Genomic DNA, 22,267 nt, shown 5'->3' with positions numbered 1-22,267 from the left:
ACAAGTGGCAGATTTGATTGTGACAGCTGTGAGAAATCATTGCCTGCCTAATGATAGTTAACTGTATCCACGCCCTATAAAACAGTACGGGTGGAGAGCTAGGGCATCTCTGACTTTGTTTTGCTTAGCAGCTCAGTCTCTACTGTATGCTGCTGTGTTGCCTCCATTAAACCGGGTTTTGGAATGAATCCTCCTTTTCGTGTGTGCATGTTCGTTTGTGCCTGGTGAAGCTAGTGAAAGCCAACTCCAAAAGTTCCCACGGTTTCCCCCCTAATTAAAAGAGCAAATCTTTTCCTCCTCCTTTTTTTTTTACTTTTAAAAGCATTTTGTCGGCCAAAGAGGTTATAGAAAAAAATGCTTTTAAAAGTAAAAAAATGCCTCTGATGATTGTGCGGCTCAGCTGGCCATGGGGGGGGAAGCAGGGATTTTTGCTACCGGCTCTCCAAACCACCTGCCTCCATCCCTACCGGATCAAATGATCCGGTCCAAACCGGGAGCATTTCACCCCTGCATTATTCTATACTATCCTGTTTTCCCCAAAATAAGACATCCCCTGATAATAAGCCCAATCAAGCTTTTGAGCACATGGCAATAAGGCCAAGCGCTTATTTCAGGGTTCAAAAAAATATAAGACAAGGTCTTATTTTCAGGAAAACATGGTATGTTTTAAGGCAGGCCAACTTTTCCTCTGGGGGTGAGACCATCTTTTCTGCTGTTGCCTATTAGGTATGACTTGGTGCAATAAATCTTTAAGCCCAACAGAAGCAAGGCCAGTGGGTTTTTTTTTTTAGAATCCTGTCAACCAGCCTTTCTCAGACTTCCTGCTGCTTTTCTCTCACCCCACCCACACCCCAGAGAAGCATGCTTCTCAAGGCTCCCTCCCTCCCGTCTTTGTAAGGGAAGCTGCATACAAAGGACCAGCCATTTTGTGGACCTCTGGCTGACATCCAGTTATCTCTAGAATGGTAGCAGCAGAGCAGTGGATGGCTTGTTGTGGCGTGCAGTTTGGGTGCTTGCCAGGTTGTGCTTCCCATCTTGGGAGGCAGGAAGGCACCTGCTAGGGCAAGCCAATCCTAATTATGAGCTTTGCTACTCCACTGTGCCTTGAGCAGAGAATGGGACAATGATTCTTCTGGTTTGGGGGAAGTGACTCTTTTGTCCCAGCTTGATCCAAACTGTCTCATGATAGTGATTCTCCTCAACATGAGTTGTCCGCATCCTTGCATCCCATCAGCTGGAACATTAGGGGGTGATATTTCTTCTGGTGTTACCACATTTGGTTGATTGGGATGACTTGTTCCATGCCAAACCAGCTGTGCTCATCCAGTTGTGCCTACCTATTTGCACCGACCCGGCTGCACTGAGTCATCCTTGCCGTATTATTCATGCTGACTTGACTGTGCCCAGCCAGCCATATCCTACCTGGTCAGTGGTGGGATTCAAATTTTTTTACTACCGGTTCTGTGGGTGTGGCTTAGTGGGCGTGGCATGGCTTGGTGGACGTGGCATGGCGGGCATGGCAGAGGAAGGATACTGTAAAATCTCCATTCCCTCCCCACTCCAGGGGAAGGTTATTGCAAAATCCCCATTTCCTTCCAATCAGCTGGGACTCGGGAGGCAGAGAATAGCAGGTCCCAGTCAGAGGTGGTATTTACTGGTTTTCCAAACTACTCAAAATTTCCACTACCGGTTCTCCAGAACTGATCAGAACCTGCTAAATACCACTTCTGCACCTGGTTATGGTGAGTCATCCCATTCCAATTTTTAAAATTTGATTAATTTTGGAGGTTCCTTAATATTATTTCAATGTATCAAATATGCATAACTGAAATCACAGTTCAATATAATTTAAATTTAGAAATTCAATTCCTTACTTAACTATCTGAAAATAGATATTTTGCCTATTCTGATAGTGAACAAAGTCAATGAGTTCAATATAGTACATTGAATTTAATGTAGGAATCACTTGTACCTTAATCTTAAATGGGAACCTTATACAGGTTATATTTTGTCCAATTATTGCATACACATTATATAAAAAGACATTTTAAAGTATGCATGAGATTAATCTGACAAATAAATTGAAAATGTTGGGTAATGATCAAATTTTTATCATCAATCTATATACAGTGTAGAGACAACAAATGAGTTTAATGATATCACAGCAAATTCTGTATTCAAAATACTGATCAAATGATGAAAATCTGAGCAAGCAGCTTGTCAAATTGCTTGCAGAAAAATAAAAAGATTGTTACAACCATCAAAAATAGAAATAAGCTATACATTTCTTTTAAAAGTTCCATTTTTAAAAAAGAAATTACTCAAATTTTGGATAAAACTTAACATTTATTTGATGGATAAATGTTTTAAAGCTATAATTGTATTTTCAATGACAATTCACTATGAAGAGTTAAAAAAGTGATATTTATTAAGTAATGATAAAGCATCAAGTCTGGATAGATTTCCTGTAGAATGGCATAACACCGATATACTTACTTCTAAGTTTTATCAGTTACATAGTTGACATTTCTGAAAGAGGTATTTTTATCATCTTAATTTAATGAAGCATATATTACAGTTATAAAAAACTTGGTTAAAGTTGTGTGCTCTCATCCCTTTTATTTATTAATGCAGAAATTAAATTAAAATCTTTAAGCTTAATTTCTTCTATACAGGCAGCAAGTATTATAAATTACTAGTTTTTAACTAATCATGAGGTTTTATGTGTATAAATTTGCTGTTTCTTTAAAAGGATTGTAGAAAGAATCCCATGTATTATGTGACAAAATGAATGAATGTGATGAAAATGAAACAAATGGGATTTGGAGATTTTAGATTAAGGGGCCACATTATCAAATGGTTTCTGAAACTAATTTATTCAGTAACCATTTGTTTACTGCCAGTTTAATCCAGCTAAACCCCAAATTTTCATTCCTAGTATTGGCTCAATATAATTTAGAGATGTTTATAAAGGCATTAAGTCTCTTCTTTTCCTACTGAGCATCACTCAATAATCTTTAGGAGTGTGCTCATGACATCATGCAGGAGGAAAGAAGGAAGATCTTACATCGTGTGAAAAGAATATATTTATTTTGAAAACTCATGATGTTCAATTTAATGGGGCATCATTTCCCTGGACTATACATTGGTAAGTATTCACTGATATTTGCTAATGAATGCCTGCGTCAAATAAACAGTTATTCAATGCAAGGTTATAAAATGCACAACTAGTAAATTTCAGTGAATTTGAAAACTCTGATTTCTGTGAAGCAATAAATTTAGATTTATAAAAGATGACTGAGCTAATAGCTAATTTATGAATCTGAGGTAACACAAATTAACATTAAGTTTCCAATATAGTATGAAGGTAACAACTGTAGCATATGTTGTTGTGCAGGAAATAAAAATGAACAGGTTTCTATTTAAGACTACAAAACAGTTCTAACTGGTAAACACTTGTTTTTATGTTGATCTGTTTTCAGACAAAAAGAAAGAGAGCACATTTCAATGCATATTTAAAAGCTGCTAGCACAGTAGTGGCTCGAATAAAAGGTTTTTTGTTTCAATAACAGCTATAATAGTTTTAAAAAAATATTTTATGACATTCAACAGATAATTTTAATACCTACAAGACTTAATATATATACATACGTATGTAGGAAAAGTGTTAGTACACGATAAAAGAACAATATCACAATTAGAAAATTAATTCTTCTTCTCAGGCAGTTACAATATTGTTCCTTTTGCTCTCCAGTCTTGAGACAGCAAGTCCTGCAATTCACCTTCATCGTTACTATCAATATCATCTTCTTTAGTCTGTGTGACTGTTTGACTCATGGCTTCCTTTAATTTATCTTTTCTTATTTCCTGGCGGTCACGCAGTTGTTCAACACGACGGAAACATTCTCTAAGGTAAAATAAAATAAACAGTTTGCCCTCTTTTTCTGATTAAGTGAAAAGGTAAAAACATATACATTCACGGAATGCAACTTCATGTAAAGAGCATTTTATTAAAACCCTTATATAATTGCAGTGGAGCCAGTTAATTACTGTTTTTTTTCTGGCTTGGATTTAGAAACTACATTTTCATTACAGAAATACAGACTGGCTAAGGAACACAGCAGATAAAAAGCATCAATTTGGCATAAGCAATATGCTGAAAATGTAAAAAACAAACAAAAAACCCACCTTTATTCTACATGTTTTGTTTCCAAAATATAATTTTTCAGAAAATTTGTTACCTAACAGTTGCATAGGTCATAGGCTAAGAAGCATCCATGCAGTCTGTGACTGCTTTTTCTCTGTTCTAATTTGAATAAAAGACAGGAATTTCTATATTGCTCCTTTAATTATTTTGAAAACAATTAAAATTAGTTCAGAATTTTCTCTTGAACTGCAGCCAAAAAATTACAAATATACTATTACAATATGTTGCTCTCTATTTCTATGTGATCTATCTGAACTTCTTTCCAATTGCAATAGAAGACACTTGCTTAACAGCTGGAGGTAATTAGATTTCAATATCTGGCTTTTAAGTCCTGGGTCAACCTAATATGGAATGTAAAAGAAAAAGGCCAGGCAATAGGGGATTTGACCATATTGATCAAGGAAGAACTCAAAGGAATAGGGAACAGAAGTGATCTTAGGTGCCTCTTCACTTTTTCTAGCTATTATACAGTATTCCAGTTTAAGGCCTCTATAAACTTGATGTTAAATATACCTCCACAAATGTCTATGTATTATTTCCCTGATATATAGGGCAATTTAGCACAAAGCTTGATAGCTAAATTCAGAACCAATATGCATATGTTTAAAGTTAAAAGCAAACTTGTAAACATTCTGGTTTATGCATATGACATGGTACTGATATCAAAGCCAGATAGAATGAGAAGATTGTTAATTCATGTTATGCACTCAATTACTGAACATCAATAAGTCCAAAAGCAAAGGAGTTGAGAAAAGGTAGACTATGTATAATTGAAGTCTGGATAGGGAAACATAATGATAAATGGGAGGGGACCTCAGTGCTAGATTGAGTCCCAACAACCATTTAATAAATAAATTAAAAATCTCCAGTGATGGAGCACATACAACTTCTGGATGCAAACTGTACCATTGATTAACTGTTCTCCCTTTTAGGAAGTTCTAGGTTGGATTTTTACTTAATAAATTTCCATCTGTTACTTTTGTCTTGCTTTGGAGAATAGATTGATCCCTCTCTTCTCTGTGATAGCCCCTCAAACATTGGAAGACTGCTATCATGTCTCCCCTAGTCCTTCTCTTCATTAGACCAGACATACCAAGTTCCTGAAACCATTCATCATTTTAGGCTCCAGCCCCCTAATCATCTTCGTTGCTCTTCTCTGCACTCTTTCTAAAGTCTCAACATCTTTTTTGTATTGTGCTGACTAAAACTGGCTATACTATTTCAAGTATAGTCTTACCAAAGTAATATAAAAAATTATTTAAGTAGTTTTTAAGAAACTCTGTTCATAAATAGCATTTGAAGACAAAATCTGAGCTACATACATTTGTTCATCGATTTCTCCAATTTGACGGTCAAGTCGCCCTTCTTCATCTTCTTCAGCCACTATTGCTTCTGAAATCTAACTCAGAATTAAAAAATATATAGAAATTTTAGGCTCAATTTTCTGGGGGTATTTCTCTGACTTTCATGGAACATAGAGAAATACAACAATGTAAAGTTTCCTTTCTTTTTACTGTAAGTAAAACTCTGGAATTGCCAGTCCATACACATTTCCCCTGGCAGCAAAATCTTCCCTCCTAAGTCTTAACTCTTGAAAGAGTTAAGCAAAAAGAAAACAGGGATTCCCCCCTCCCCCATAAAAGAGGAGAGAAATGTCCCAAGTGCCAGTGGGAAAATACTTTAAAAAGTCAATATGTTTCAGAATTTCCTTTGACGTGGAGACAATAAAAGAAAGAGATAAAAGCAATTTATCAATTGAAAACCATTTAGGTAACATGGTATATTATTATTATTAAGTTCAACGGATTGGACTAATTTAGCATCTTCATAAAGGAATGTTTGATCTGGACTTAGAGCCATCAGAAAAGAAAATCAGAATTCCTAAGATGTATGATGGATATTGTATATGGGACTACCCTTCCAATTCCTGCCTTGTCCACTCCTCTACCACGTAAACTGCATTGAGACTGGCAGATAAGATCCCTTCTTAAGTTTCATTTTTGTATCTGCATTAATTTCAAAACAGGGAATACTAACTTACTGTATTGATTTGTCTCATAGCTTTCTGGAATTCGTCCCATTCTTTGTCCATCTGATCCTTTGGAGTGTCAACCTTGCGTACCTAGAACACACATACACATACAAGGCAAAATTGAAATTCAACAAGTATTATTATCTTTGTCACATGTATTTTTTCAGTGGCAGACTTTCCTTTTTCCTCAAATTTGCCCAATAATGATTATCCTAACTCTTTTCCTCCATGCATTAAGTTTCACTGAGAATTCCTTCTTTTCCCACTTCAGTGGCAGACTTACTTTTTTTGCATGCAGGAAGGCCAAAGGTCAATTCTACTATATACTGTACGGCCAGCAAAAAATGGGGGAAGAGGGAATAAGCACCAAAGAAAGATTTACATTTCCAGAAATATACTCTCACACCAACAAGTTTTTAACAGGTACCCAACATGCAAAAATTTAATAGGCAGAATATAAAATAACTGAAAAGGCCAATAATACTGACAATTTGATTACAACCAAAGATGCATTCTCAATACATACATACACACTGCGCTATATATCACGTGTACACATACACAAACACACACCTTGTCCTATATATCGTGTACACAAACACACATTATTTTTTCTTATTTTACTAATTCTTATCAACAACTAAAATGCCTATTGTTTCAAATCTATGACATGTTACAGGCAAAGGACAGCGTGCTTATCAAGCTCAACTCAATAATTCACAGCTACTGGGGGTAATCTGACTTAAGATCATGTATAGCAAATCTGCCGATGGCAAAGGAAAGTCTGTTTAGTAAGGGACATATTAGAAGAAACAGGCTAGATGTTCAAAATGTTAACATAGAAACTAATCTCTAGTAGTTTCTTGCTTGCTTAGTTTAAATATCAAGCAATATTGATTACATGATCTGTCAGCATTCTGGCATCACAAAAATTTGATGGGCCAAATCTTGTGCACTATATTTGTCCTTATTATGCATCCATTTAAAATATCAGTAAATTGTATATTTGCAAGATCTGATTAAATCTTGAATACACTGATTACTTGATTGGTTGGTTGATTGATTGAAAGGAAGAATAGCATGTAAATAGCACATTAAGGTTAATAAACAGAGAAGAAAGTAATGGAATTGGTTTTGTATGCTAGGCAGAAGAAGAAATTATATTTTAATTAGTATTGTAAATATTGTAATGTGATCAATTTATTTTTGTATAATGCAATAACAATATGTGGATAATTTATTGCATTTATCTATTATTTCTACAATATAGCCTAAGGCCGTGGTGCCGAATCTATGGCATGTGTGCAAGAGGTGACATGCAGAGCCCTTTTTGTGGGCATGCGCACTGTCACCCCAGCCCAGCTCCATTCTCTGTTGCGTTTCCCGCCACCATTTGCAGGGAAACAATACTTTGTGAGATTAAAAAAAAATTCACTCAACCAATTCCAACTTCTTGCAAAAGAAAAAGATCTTGTAAAGTTGGGATTGATTGAGTAAACTTTTTCACTCAATCAAAGGTCCCATCCTCCTGAAGCCCATTATGACACGGAGCCACAATGCGACTCTGCGTCATCTTGGCTCGGGGGAAAAAAGCAACTGACATCCGGGCTTATTGGGCTCCAGATGTCAGATTCCAATCACCAGTTCAAGGGTTCCTTCCCCTCCCGCAGGAGGGAGAGAGAGAGAGAAACAGAGGGAGGCAGAGAGAGAGAGAGAGAGAGAGAGGGAGGAAGGGAGGGAGGGAAAGAGAGAGAAAAGAGGCAGAGAGAGAGAGAGAGAGAGAGAGAGAGAGAGAGAGAGAGAGAGAGAGATGGAGGGAAAGAGAGAAAGAGAGAAACAGGCAGGGGGGAGGGAAAGAGAGAGGGAAAGAGAGGGGAAAGAAAGAGGCAGAGAAAGAGAGAGGGGAAGAGAAAGAGGGAGGGAAAAAGGGAAACAGGCAGAGAGAGATGGAGGGAAAGAGAGAAAAACAGGCAGAGAGATAGGAAGGGAGGGAAAGAGAGAGAAACAGAGGCAGAGAGAGAGAAACAGGCAGGGGGGAGGGAAAGAGAGAGAGAAAGAGAGGCGCAGAAAGAGGCAGAGAAAGAGAAGGGGAGGGAAAAAGGGAAACAGGCAGAGAGAGATGGCAGGAAAGAGAGGGAGGTAAAGAGAGAAAAACAGAGGCAGAGAGGGAGGGAGGGAAAGAGAGAGAGAGAGAGAGAAACAGAGAGAGAAACAGAAGGAGGGAGGGAAAGAGAAATGATATTACAGAAGTTTTTCTTTTTTATTGTTGCTAAACTTAAATTTCAAAAGCAGAAAAAAATAAAGGGGCATAAAAGTGCATTTATCACGTTTTTCTTAGAACAATTAGCTCAGCTCTGCCTTGTTTATCATTATTTTAGATAGTAAAACCTCAGTATTCAGGTTAAATTGCCGTGTTGGCATTTGCAATAAATAACTGGGTTTTGGATTGCAGTTTGAGCACTCAGTCTGTAAAAGGTTCACCATCATTGAACTAGACTCTCTACACAGCACAAATCATCATCATCATCATCATCATTCTAACCATTGTCTATTCACTGCAGGGGCTTTTTCTGCATGTTTCCAACCAATACAATTGGAAACAAATATCCCTCCAAATCCTGAAGCTGATGGATTCCTCACCAACTATTCTCAAAAGATCAGAAATCAAACTTTATATATCTTTGCCTGGCTCAAACAGTCTTCATAAGACATAGAATAATAGGGTTGGAAGAGATCTTGGAAATCTTTTAGACCAGGTGTCAGCAAGCTATGGCTCCAGAGCCACATGTGGCTCCTTCATCTCTCTGCTGCAGCTCCCTGTTGTGACAGAGGGATGAAAGAGCTGTCGCCCTATCACGGTGGTGGCGATGGCCAGAGCCTTAGTGTGGGAGTGAAACACCCCTGCATTTGCCTTTATGCGGAAACAGCATTCCGCTTTTGTTGCAGTACATTTGCTGTTGCTGCCTCCATGGCCTGTATGCTGCTCTTGCAGCATCTTGCGCAGCACAGTGAAATTTAGTGTGCTTCACAATTGGGGAGATGGAGTCCCCTCCTCCTGGAGCTTATTATGACGCGGAGCCACAATGCAAACCTGCCCCACTCACCCCTGGCAACAGCAGAGGCGTCAGAGACTCGCTCTCACCTCCTGGATGTCAGTTGCTTTTCCTGTAGAGCCGCATCTGTTGTGATGCCCCACCTCCCCACCAGCAGTCTGCTCTCCAGCTGATCATTGGTGCACTGCTCCTGGGTTTGTTGGCCTCCAGACATCAGATTCCCACCACCCAGCACCAGTTCAGGGGTTCCTTCCCCCTCCAGGGAACAGAGGGAGAGAGACAGACAGACAGAGAAAGAGAGTGGGAAGGAGAGAGAGAGAGAGAGAGAGAGAGAGAGAGAGAGAGGGAGGCGAGAAAGAGAGACAAGAGAGAGACAGAGAGAGAAACAGATAGAGACAGACAGAGATAGAGAAAGAGAGGGGGGAGGGAAAGAGAGAGAGGAAGGGAGGGAGAGGGAGGGAGGGAAAGAGACAGAAAGAGAGAGGACAAAGAGACAGAGAGAGGGGGGGACAGAGAGACAAGAGAGAGACAGAGAGAGAAACAGATAGAGACAGACAGAGATAGAGAAAGAGGGGGGGGAGGGAAAGAGAGAGAGAGGAAGGGAGGGAGAGGGAGGGAGGGAAAGAGACAGAAAGAGAGAGGACAAAGAGACAGAGAGAAAAAGAGAAAGGGAGAGGGAGGAAGGGAAAGAGAGAGATAGAGAGAGAGGGGGGTAAGGAGGGAAAGACAGACACAGAGAGAAAGAGAGAGAGGGATGAGAGAGAGGGGGAGGGAAAGAGGGGGAGGGAAAGAGGGAGAGAGACAAGACACACACACACACACACACACACACACAGAGGGAGACAAGAGAAAGAGAGAGAGGGGGAGGGAGGGAGGGAGGAAGGGAGGGAGAGATAGACACAGAGTCAGAGAGAGAGAGAAGAGACACAGATAGACAGAGAGAGCCAAAGAAAGAGAGAGAGAGGGAGAGAGAGAGGGAGAGAGAGAGGGATAGATAGATAGATAGATAGATAGATAGATAGATAGATAGATAGATAGATAGATAGATAGATAGATAGATAGATGAACAACATTTTTGCAGAACTATAAATATGTTGAGGTCTTTGAGGCAAGCAGCTGGGGTTGGCTATGACAGGTGGTTGGGAGGGGAGGGATGAGGAAGGTCTGGGCGTTGCAAATAATTTAACAATCAATTCTCTGCCCAATGACTGGCTGGGTAGGTGTGGATGGGGGTGTGCCATGTGACTGAGTGGGAGCGAGTGAGGTTGAGTTGGGCCACGCCCACCCAGGTTTTTGGCTCCGTGTGTTTTCTTTTCTGTGGGGAATGGGTCCAAATGGCTGTTTGAGTGTTTAAGATTGCAGACCTCTGTTCTAGACCAAGCCTTTGGAAGGAGTTTCAATACTATTCTGGACAATATCTCTCCAGTCTCTTCTTTTCCACAAATGTATAGTTGCTCATTCCATTCCAATTATTGAGATTTCAATGAATACATCATAAAAGGCATTCACCTTATGGAAGATTAGTTTTAGAGAGAACTATTCAGGTTTTACTATATCAATAATAATATTAAAATATCAGTTACATTTTGCAGTATCACTGAAGTCACAAATAAGCATATCAACAATTTTAGGGACCTATTTCATTACAGCAAGTAGAAGTCCTTGGATCGTTCATTTATTTGTTTGCTTGATATATATCCTGCCTTTTGCTTTAAGACCTCAAAGGGGCTTTGATGGTATTCTTATTCCCAATAAATAAGATGGTGATCTTATCACCGCAATAATTCAAGTTATGATGTAGGCAAAACACAAAATGTGTCACATGCCAAAGAACTCATATGAGCTGAAACAATTAAATACTTGCCTTTGCATCCACTTCTGGATCATCAAAAAATCCCTCCGGTAAGGCCTCTGCAGTGTTTTCTCTTCTGAAATGTTAAGGTAATAATTAATACCTTGAAATACTGTAACAAATGAACTATTTAAACTGAAAGTAAGAGTAAGTAAAGATCATAGTACTTAAGCCATCTTAAATAATTAAGCCAACATAACGCCATCTTAAAATATAATACAAGTAGTCTTTGCTTAATGACCAGTCATTTAATGACCATTTGAAGTCAAAGCAGACCCCTATAAGTTACTTATGACTTGTCCTTGATGTTTTGGCTTCTGCAACACCTCTTGCAATCATATGATCACATTCAGATGTTTGGCAACCAACTCGTGTTTATGACTGGCTGCACTGTCCCAAAGTAACATGACAGCGATATGCTACATTTTTTGCTGGTTTCTGATGTTTTTTGCTGGTTTCCAACAAAAAATGCCCATTTAAGAGAATGGATTTACTTAATGACCATATGGTTTGCTTAACAACCATAGTGACTCACTTTATGACTGTTGTAAAAATGGTATTACGATAATTATGATACAAATTCTGTGATTCCTTACACCATCTTGCATTGTTCCTATTATATTAATAAATTCATTAGCAAGCCAGTGACTATTGATAAGTATAATTTTTTTGTTTTCCCTAGTTTGTATTTTTAGCTTTCAGTTTTTTGAAGTTTCCCTTTTTTTAGATTAAGGACTATTTAATCCAAAAATATAAAAATATTAATCAGGATCAACAACTCTTGGCTCTGCACACTCAAGGCTCCAATAAAATTAACAACCCCCGCCAGGCTAGGAAGGCTGGCGCGACTGAACACACTCTGGCTGAGGTTACTGACAAGGGATTGTCTCCGCCGCACAGCTGACAGGCGCTGAGGCATGAAAATCCATTTACAAAATGGCGCAAGCGCAGCCCCAAACAAAAAGTAAAGGAGCGTGCCAAGGCTGCAAGAGGCTGGCACGATCCTGGCGGCTTCCAGCTCAACCCTGACAACAGGGAGCAACTGTGAAAGGTGGGAAGCAATCCCCCCCTCCAGCAGCACCCCCAAAGTCTTATCCTCCTAAGCGTGGGGTGTGGGGGGGAGGCGCTGATATGGGCCATCCCCCGTTCTCAAATCCGCAGCCAGGAGAGATCCTGAGGAACATCACCAAGGAGGCAGAACCTCAGAAAATTCAACTCAGTCCATAGAGCTAGAATCTAGAAAAACCCATCCTGACACTTCCCATCAATAAACTATGTGGAGAACAAAATAACTAACATTTTATTTTGTGCTTCAAAGTCCAAATTATATATCTTTATTGCATAATACTACATAATGGTATTTTAACCATGTTTCTATTTCTATCCCCAAAATACAATCATGGAAATCCTATCATTATCCAGGATTCTTTTATACCTGTCTTTTTGAAGAATTGTAACCTCTCATGTGAACTAACCAGAAACGTCTAAAATTTTCTCTTTTACCCAAGAGAAATATATCACTTGGGAAAATAGTTGTACCATGGTTGTAAAATCAAAATCACAATTCTGAATACATGTTGGTATGAAAGAGATCTGCTTTGGTTTCTAGGGCTAACTAGCAAGATGTCTACTGTCATACAGCTTGGCAAAGTAATACATACTTTTCAAACTGCCATTAGATTTTTTAAAGAAAAGTATGGAACCCAATGAGAGAAATAAAAATACAAAGCAATAAGAAATCTCTATCCAACAAAAATAACTCATATTCTCTATGTTGATTTCCACTAAAGGAAAACACAAATAGATATTACTATACACTTCCAAAACCAACTCACTGAAATATTTTATCTACTGACTGGAAACACTGTCTCATCTTTGACAAATTTTAAAAGTAATATTCAGTTATGGAGGATTGAGAATCCTAAGTTTTCTAATAACGATAATAGCAATAGCAAACGTATGGATATTCATATCTATTATTATTTATATGAATGCCAGGAAGAATTGTTTTGACTACCGTATTTTCGGAGTATAAGACGCACCTTTTTACCCCTCAAAAGGGGTTGAAAATTTAGGTGCGTGTTATACACCGAATGTAGCCCTACCCACCCACTTGCCCCCATCCTTTGGCCTCTGCCTCCCAGCAGTTACCTCCTTGCAAGCAAACATCAAGAAAAAACAGCTCCATTCAGCTTCGGCATAGGCTAATTAGCACAAGTTGATTAGATCGGCCTCCCGACTCTCAGCTGATTTGCTCTCAGCTGTTTTGCGCAGGCTCTTTTGCAAGCTCTTTGCTTGCTGCAAAGAGTGCTGGAACAGATTTTTTTCCCCTAGCTAAAACGAAACTGAAAGTAAAGCAGGCTCTGCTGCAATGTAAGGGACTCCTTACACACAGTCACTCACACCCTCGTCACCTCCCGTCTGGACTACTGCAATGCTCTCTATATGGGGCTCCCCTTGAAGAGCACCCGGAGGCTCCAACTGGTCCAGAATGCAGCCGCGCGGGTGATTGTGGGAGTGACATGGCACTCCCATGTAACACCTCTCCTGCGCGAGCTGCACTGGGGCTTCCGGTGGTCTTCCGGGTGCGATTCAAGGTGCTGGTTACCACCTTTAGAGCGCTCCATGGCTTAGGACCCAGGTATCTTCGAGACCGCCTTCTGCTACCAAGACCGTCCCGCTGGCCAGTACGATCCCACAGAGAGGGACTCCTCAGGGTGCCGTCGGTCAGTGTCGGCTGGCGGCCCCCAGGGGGAGCCTTCTCTGTGGGGGCACCTGCCCTATGGAATGAATTGCCCCCGGAAATAAGGAGGATTCCAGATCTACGCACCTTCCGCCGCGCCCTCAAGACCTTTCTATTCTAACAAGCCGGGCTGGCCTCTTTTAATTGAGTAATTTAGTTCTTAATTTGATTTTAAATTGGGGGTGTTTTGTCTGGGCCAATACTATTTAATTTGTTTTAAACTATTTTTAAATTTTGTATTCTATGTATTTTTATCTTCGGCTGTGCACCGCCCTGAGTCCTTTGGGAGAAGGGTGGTATATAAATTTGAACAATAAATAAATAAATAAATAATGTGACAAAATGAGGCAGGGAGAGAGATTTCTTTTTCTTTTTGCTCACCAAAAAAGGTAGCTGCAAACAATGGGAAATTTAGAGCAAAAGAGGAGAGTTCAAGATTTTAAAACACAAAAGAAAAAAAGGTCTATTTAACTAGGGAATTGTAATAATTGAGATGCTATTAATTGTATATTGTGTTGAAAGCAGAAATGGTTAAGTTATGGTTTGGAGGAATATATGGGGGAAATTATTTGGTTTATTATTATTGGTAAATATAATTAATTGATTTGTAAGAAATTGGATTGCATGGAAATAATTGGAATATTCATGTTCATATTAATATACAAAAAACATAGTTATAACTAATTGATTTATATAAAAATGTTGAGTTTGTATTAAATAATTGTAATATTAAATAATTAACCAATGTGAGGCTGGATATAAAAATAGATGACAATGGGAAGGGATATAATATAGAATAGAAGGGAAAAATTGAATTTGATTAAGATTAGAGATGAGAATGAAGGGTAATATTGGTTTTTTTAAAAAATAGATGAGGAATAAATATGGCAAAAAGGAAATATAGAAATTGTAAATTTAATTGAAATGACTAAACCCTGTTTAAATTTGTGAACCAGCCAAATACTCTGTTCAAAGAAAATACATTGTATGTTTGTATGTATGCTTGTCTAAAAAATAAAAAAAACTTTAAAAAAAATACAACAACCAAAAAAGGTAGGTGCCTCTTATACTCTGGTGCGTCTTATACTCCGAAAAATACGGTATATTAAAACAAAGAATACAAAAATGAAAAATCAAAGGAAACTGATATAAAGAACTGGTTTTAAAATTGAGAAAAAGTGAAATACTTGAGTATTACTGTAGCTAATACGAATTGTATAATTCATATTATACATATTATACATTATATATTCAGATAAATTATGTTCAGATATATTAAAACGGGAGAAATTACAATTGTCATTGTTGGGGGAGAATCTCTGTCATAGAATTGATGTTTTTATTTCAAACAATTTCTATTTTGGCAACTAATGCACCATTTAAACAATGGCAATATTGAGGGCAAAAATTCATATAAAACTTTATCATAACTTTTGAGGAAATACTGAATTGCAGTATTTGTAATAACTACAGGAAGATCTTGCCTAGCAATTACCCTGTTTAACAACTAAACAACAACTAAATAACAATTACCCTGTTATGACAATGCTGAAAAAGTAACTTTACAACCAGTTCTCTCATTTACAACTATTGCAGCATCCTCATAGTCACATGATCAGTTTATCGGCAACCAGTAGGTGTTTACAGACACTGCATTATCTATTGCCCATATAGTCAACATTTATGCACTTCAAAACCAACTTCTGAAAAGCAAAGTCAATGAAGAAGCCAGAAGTAAAATCGCAAGTCACAGTCATATGATGTCTTAACAGCTTGCTGTTTCACTTAACAACTGAATGAGAAGTGACATTATAAATCTGTCAGTCATATAATCTTTTACTTAGCAATCAAATTGCTTAGTGACTGTTGCCATTTCCAGTTGTTGTCATTAAGCAAAAACTACATATAATGCTATAAGTAATTTAATTTTCTGATAATATCAATTAAATGTACTATCAATTAAATACTTAATTCTAATTAAAGGGCAAAATAATTCAGATTAAAATATTAATTTTTGTTCTAGATACTTGACCTTTGGTGATTTTTTTCTTCTGGTTCTGCCTTCTGTACAGATTCTGAATGGGATAACTGAGGAGTAGCTAAAGCATTGTTCTCCAAGTAGTCTACAAAACACAAGGTTATACTTAAGCACAGCCTAAAAATATGTGATTTTTAGATATAGATATATATCTAGATAATAGATACATTAATTGTGACTAGTACAGGAAATAAACTGAAAAACGTTGGTTTAAGATTCTTTCTATGTAAATCGATACCGAAAGATCAAGTTTAGAAGGAATTGAGCAAGTAATTCTGGTTTGAGATTGAGATTAAATTAATGCAGTTTGAACAGATATAGGTTGAAAGAACAGCATGCATAGCGAACTATGACAATAAATACAATGTCATTTTTGCACAAATGACGCTACTATTTCTATACAGAACTATTCCATTCTTGCAATCCAGCATTTCCATTATTCATTTCAATATTTACTTCCTTTGCCCGGGTGTGGATGCCCATTTATGGAGACATTTCAAGAGATCCACTGGTGAAGTAGGTTGAGCTTTATTTGCAGGCTTAACCTCCTCCTGCTCTACTTCACTGAATGCTAACAATCAGTTAACTACAGCATGTGTCTGTGAAAGCACTGGTGACCATGTTAGCACTAGCTGGGATATTAATAAATTGCTCCAGATTGATTCTCATAATCTGGGTCTACTATTAGTTCATATCCATGCACACCTCATCTATCATGTCAGTCATGTTCAGGCTTTTGACATGAAAAGTGCTGAGCCTGCCTAGGCACAAAAAACAGGAAAGAAATGTGGAAGAAATAAGCCTGTTTAAACATCTAACTCTTTCTGTCTCCTGCAACCATGATACTGCTGAAAATACTCCATGAATACTCCATGAAAAAACCTGGAGTCAAGGCCAATCAAAGAGAGAAGGCAGTAAAATCTGTCATCTTCCATCTCAATGAGTGATGCTTATGGAACACCATTAACTGATGACATTGGACTATGCTGTTACTGCCACTTGAGGACTGCTTGAGGGGAGGAGGCAGGCTTTTAAACTCAAATAAGGGTTGACCTGAAAAACAGTGAAAAGGAAGGCTAAGGAAATCCTTCTCTTTCTCACTATTATTTAGCTAAACAATAACCTGCTCTACGATAGTGAATAAAAATGAAACTAAATAAAATAAAATGGGAGTGGGATATGTAGATCGCCTCAGAGACAAATAGGAGGCAACCTGATATTTTTCACTAGTCACCACCACACCAGAGAAATACTAGATAAGCATTAAATTCAAAGGTTCCAAGCAGCAATTGTTAGTTTCATATCTTGCACTCCAATCAGCTCTTGATTGGTTATGTACGGAATGACTTCTTTACTGTCGGCACTATTTAAACACTTGCTTCTTTACTTCAAAATTCCATCCAGATAACCTCATAGTAGGGACATAACTGTCCACTCCCATATTGGCCCAGACAGAACTGCTCCCCACACAAAAGCAATTGCAAAAGTCAAAAATTTTGTGTCAAAATGCTTTGCATATATCTAGAAGCTAAACTATTTCTTCAAGATAAATTAAGCTTGTATTCATGTCATCTTTGTCTTGTGACCTTGGACCATGAGGTTTGGGGGGGGGGTTGGGTATAGTTATTTGATGGTATTTAAAAATGCTAATCTTACCTGTTGATGAACAGGGCACAAGTTCTGCTTTTGGAACAGAATCTGAAGATAATTCAAACTGAGCTGGGGTTGGCAATGAAGTTTTGCTGTTCCTCTCTCTAATTTCTTTTGTCATTTCTTCTTTCTCTCCTTCCTCTGTTTCATGATTTCCTAGTAAGGCAGCACTTGAACCTTTTGAAGATATTATTTCTACTTCTGTTTGCTCAATTTTGTCAAAAAAATTTTTTGGCAGCCTAAAAGAGAAAGGCAAAAATTGTAAAATGCAGTCACAATACAAGTCAAAATTTGGACAATCAACTCAACTAGTTTTTCTACTTCTATTTTAAAAATGCATTACTGTGATCACAAAGATGCTGCAAAAATGGTTTGTCCTATAGCAACGCAGGTTGAATCAGTCATTCACTATTTTTGCATGCAATTAATAATGTTCAAAAAGCCAACTGTGATCTATAGCAGTGGTCCCCAACCCCCGGTCCGCGGACCGGTGCCGGGCCGTGGAGTACCTGGCATCGGGCCGCGCAGCGGCTGGGGGACATGAACGCTGCAGCGCAAAGGCTCCTGGGCCGTGCACAAAAGCTCCTGGGCCGTGCGCAAAAGCTCCTGGGCCGTGCGCAAAGGCTCCAGGGAAGAGAGCCCCGCGCAGGTACGCACGTGTGGCCCAAAGCCCCCACCCCTGCGCACGCTCAGCGGGCCACGGTAAAATTATCAAAGGCTGATTGGTCCGCGGCGATAAAAAGGTTGGGGACCACTGATCTATAGTGTTGTTTCAGTTCTCATGCCAATCTACCACACAGGAATAACATTAATCTCAGAACGTAAGATAAACAACCTGAACACTTTTAAAAATATACTCATTCTTACAGAATACTGTGCAGAATTTTATTGTAACAGGGATTATAGATTACTATTCTAGAGTGTATACATCCAAGCAGTAAATTCATCATCATCATCATTGTTCTAGCCATTGTCTATACACTGAAGGATGACTTCTTCCACATGTTTTTAACCAATTCAGTCTTGAACTTTCTTTTGCCAGTTGGTCCCACAATACTTGCCAATGTTGTTGATCCATCTTGTTTTAGGTCTCTTTTGTGGATGCTTTTTATAAAGTGGAATCCATTTGTCTACCTGTCATCAGTTCTTTCTATGTCACCAGCCCATTTCTATTTCAGTTCTTTTACTCTCTTGATTATATTGTATGCCTTCGTTTGTTCTTTAATCCATGTACAAGTCTTTCTATCTTGTCTTGTGATGCTGAACATCTATCTTTCCATGGCTCTTTGTGCTACTCGTAGCTTTTGTATTGATAGTGAGGTTAGTGTCCATGTTTCATTGGCATATAGAACAGGTCTATAGCAAACACTGATTAAAATTTTTTTCAGGCATGGGGTAGGTTGTTCTTGAAAATTACACTTAGCTTGCCAAATGCCTGCCAACCACATTTAACACACCATTCTATTTTCTTTATTGTATCACCTTCCACTGAGATCTGTTGGCCAAAGTATATATAGTGATCTATTATGTCTAGATCTTCTCCAGATATAACAATTATTCTTACATTGAATTTAAACATGACCTGGCTGTTTTTCAGGTTTATTTTTAAGGATATGGTTCTCCTACTTTGTGCAGTTCTTGTATGTGTCTTTGTAACTTTTCTTGTGAGAAGAGAACAGTGTTATCTGCAAATCTTAAGTGATTTAAATAGGCACTATTAATTTTATTCCATCTTTTGCCCAGTCCAGTTTGTGAAATATTTCTTCAAGGCAGGCTAAGAAAAGGATGGTGATATTATGTCACCTTGTCACATACTTCGTTCTATGCTGATTTCCACTTTTAAGATAATTAAGGCAAATTGTCATCATTGTTTTTTCGTATATTGATTGTAGTAAGTTTATGTAAGCAGTCTCTACGCCTTGGCTGAGCAATGCGTTAATTATTGCTTGCTGAAATACTGAGTCAAATATATTTTTGTAGTCAATGAAAGCCATGCACAGAGGCATAGTGTACTCATTGTGCCTTTCAATGACTTGCTGAACAATCTGGATGTGATCCATTGTGCTGTAACCATTTCTGAACCCTGCCTACTCCTTTGACTATACATCATTTAATGTTCTCAATATTCTTTTTCTATTATATTGGTGAAAACCTTGTAGATGACTGAAAGAAGGCTTATTGAAAAATTTCTTTAAATCATCTTGGATCCCCTTCTTATGTATAAGAATCACTTCAGCATTTTTCCATGTATCAGGTATTTTTTCTTTGAAGCATCTCAAGTATAGCTTTCTTAACATCTTATGTAAACTGTGACCACCAGTTTTCAGCCTTTCAATTGTAATACAGTCATTTCCTGAAGCTTTGCCATTTTTTATTGATTTTATGGCACAAAGCAGCAAACTGTTTAGAACAAGACTCCTTAATATAATGACACTATGCTTTAAACATCTGCAGAAAACTGAATTCAGCAATAAAACAGTTAACAAACCTGCTAGTTTGTCACACCGAAACTTAACTTAGAGCCATTTCCTCTGCATAGTAATTTTGTACAAAAAAATATAGAAAGCAAATTCTATTTTACATTTTTACTTGTGAAGAGAAGGGGGAAATGCAAAAAGAGGTAACAACTTACTTAGATGAAACTGCTTGTGGATGGTCATTACAATCTGAAAACAAAGATATTAATTAGATTTATATCAATAGTAGCTTTGTATATACTATATAAGATTTTATCTCACCCTTATTTTTTATCAACTCAAACATGGCATAGTTAATGCTCCCAACTACAATTTTTCCCCATAACAACAAGCCTACGAGTGTGTTGAAATGAACTAGAGTTACTGATCTAAAGTCAACTACCTGGCTGTTAACTCTGCCTTGTTCGGCCGGGCCCTTTACAGGCATCCTGACATCAAAGGCTAGAAAGGGAGGAGGGAGGATGTAAGGGCAATAAAGCCATGTGTGTGTTTAATTGGGGAGGTAGGGAATGACAGGTGATAAACACCAGAGCAGCTCAGACCCAGTTTGTACAAGCATCCCAAGGCCAGACACCCTGAGAAAATATGCAGATTACCTCAAACAAAAAAATCACCCATAGGAATACATTAATTTGCTTAATCACTATCACATTCACTTAATGACTAGCACAAAAAAGTTGTAAAATCTTTATGATTTGGTTAATGAGTGCCTTAGCTAACCGTGTCATGAATCTTATAATGAAAATTCCAGGCTCCAATATAGTTGTTAAGTTGAGCCTATTCCTGTGATGGCGAACCTACGGCACACATGCCAGACGTGGCACACAAAGCCCTCTCTGTGGACACACGCGCAGTTGCCCCAGCGCAACTCCAATCGTGTTTTTCCATTGCGTTTCACTCAATCAATTCCAACTTCTCGCAAAAGAAAAAGATCTTGCAAAGTTGGAATTGATTGAGTGAACTTTTTCACTCGCCCGCTTCACAATGGGGGAGGCGTGGTCCTGTCCGCCTCCTAAGACCCATTACAATGCGGAGCCACATTGCAACTGATGCGGATCTTTCACTCCTCTGCTGTGGCTCCCTGTCACCCTGTTGTGGCAGAGGATGAAAGAGCTGTCGCCCTGTCGCAGCGGTGGTGGGAGCCTTAGTGCGGGAGTGAAGCACCCCTGCACTTGCCTTTGCACGCAACAGGATTCCACCTTCATCGCAGTACATTTGCTGTTGCCACCAGAAAAGAGGGCTGGGAGAGAATGGTAAGGGTGGATTTTGCAGGGTGGGGGCCATCCCCCAAGTCTGGACTTCTCCCTCGTTGGCAGGGCCAAGAGAAAGAAAGGGGTGGCATGGGGAAGCGCTCCCCTCCTCCAGCTGAGCGCCAAGCACAGAAGCCAGGGGGAGAGGAGCAGCTGGCCTGCAGAAGTGCCCCCTTGGTGAGTCCGACAGTGGAGAGGCCTGGGCCGGCTCTTGCAGCAGAACACTGTTCGGCACCTCCAGACATGAGCTGCCGCCTTTGAAAAGTGCTGCGACTTTGAGGAAGCCGGGCAGCAATAGCTGTGGGAGGGGGGCAGTGGAGGTGTCAGAGCTGCTCCACCCTCCTCAGTAAGCTGGGCCTGGAGGAGCACAGAGAGTTGCAGGCCGAGTGCCGGAGGGAGAAGGTGCACTCCCACATCGCCCCAACACGTTTCCAGTGTGCACTCCTCTGTCCCGAAATGGGATTGAGTGGGGGGTAGAGGGAAGGGGGCAGGCTGAAGGGCATGGGGGCTTCTAGGAGGAGAAGCCCAGCTGAATTTCCTTTTGGCGTGCAGTGAAGGGAAGACTCAATAAAAATCCAATTTCCCCCAATAAATGGGGGAAATAAAGGCCCGGTGGTCCAGAGTCCAGAAAAGGGGATGGGGTCTGTTCGTCAGAGGATCGGAGAGGAAATCAGTTGAAATCTGGGAGGGAGGTTATTCAGAGAGGGATCTGCCTGGGTCTCTTCTTCCCTCCCAGCTTTCTTCCCTAGCCTTGTTTTAAGGGGAGGGGGAAGTAAGGTGGGACAATAGTAGCTAAAAGGCTGTGAGGTGGGTTAGGGTTAGGGTTTATTAAAGACAGGGATGGGGAAAAGATGCCATTCCTTTCCCAAGGACCCAGGGAAAGTAGAATAAAAATAGGTGTGTGTGTGTTTGTCTGTGTGCAAATAACTGCCTGGGATAGCTGCAGCCACAAACAACAGCTGCTG

General features: G+C 39.2%; 1 protein-coding gene across 1 annotated transcript in view; it reads right to left on the bottom strand.

Moving 5' to 3' along the window:
- Window positions 1-2,326: 2,326 nt before the first annotated feature.
- ZNF830 (zinc finger protein 830) overlaps window positions 2,327-22,267 on the bottom strand; it is a 28,946-nt gene continuing 9,005 nt past the window's right edge. Inside the window, exons 4-10 of the mRNA XM_034416343.3 lie at window positions 20,208-20,241; window positions 17,582-17,814; window positions 15,920-16,010; window positions 11,157-11,220; window positions 6,249-6,329; window positions 5,530-5,606; window positions 2,327-3,907 (exon numbers count right to left, since the gene is read on the bottom strand). Of these exons, the coding sequence (XP_034272234.1) occupies window positions 3,727-3,907; window positions 5,530-5,606; window positions 6,249-6,329; window positions 11,157-11,220; window positions 15,920-16,010; window positions 17,582-17,814; window positions 20,208-20,241 (761 nt within the window). The 3' untranslated portion in view covers window positions 2,327-3,726. The remainder of the gene's footprint in view (window positions 3,908-5,529; window positions 5,607-6,248; window positions 6,330-11,156; window positions 11,221-15,919; window positions 16,011-17,581; window positions 17,815-20,207; window positions 20,242-22,267) is intronic.

Source organism: Pantherophis guttatus, chromosome 4, assembly GCF_059756535.1.
Source record: "Pantherophis guttatus breed Tessera chromosome 4, ASM5975653v1, whole genome shotgun sequence".
Lineage (NCBI taxonomy): Eukaryota > Metazoa > Chordata > Lepidosauria > Squamata > Colubridae > Pantherophis > Pantherophis guttatus.
This window is presented reverse-complemented; position numbering and strand designations above follow the sequence as displayed.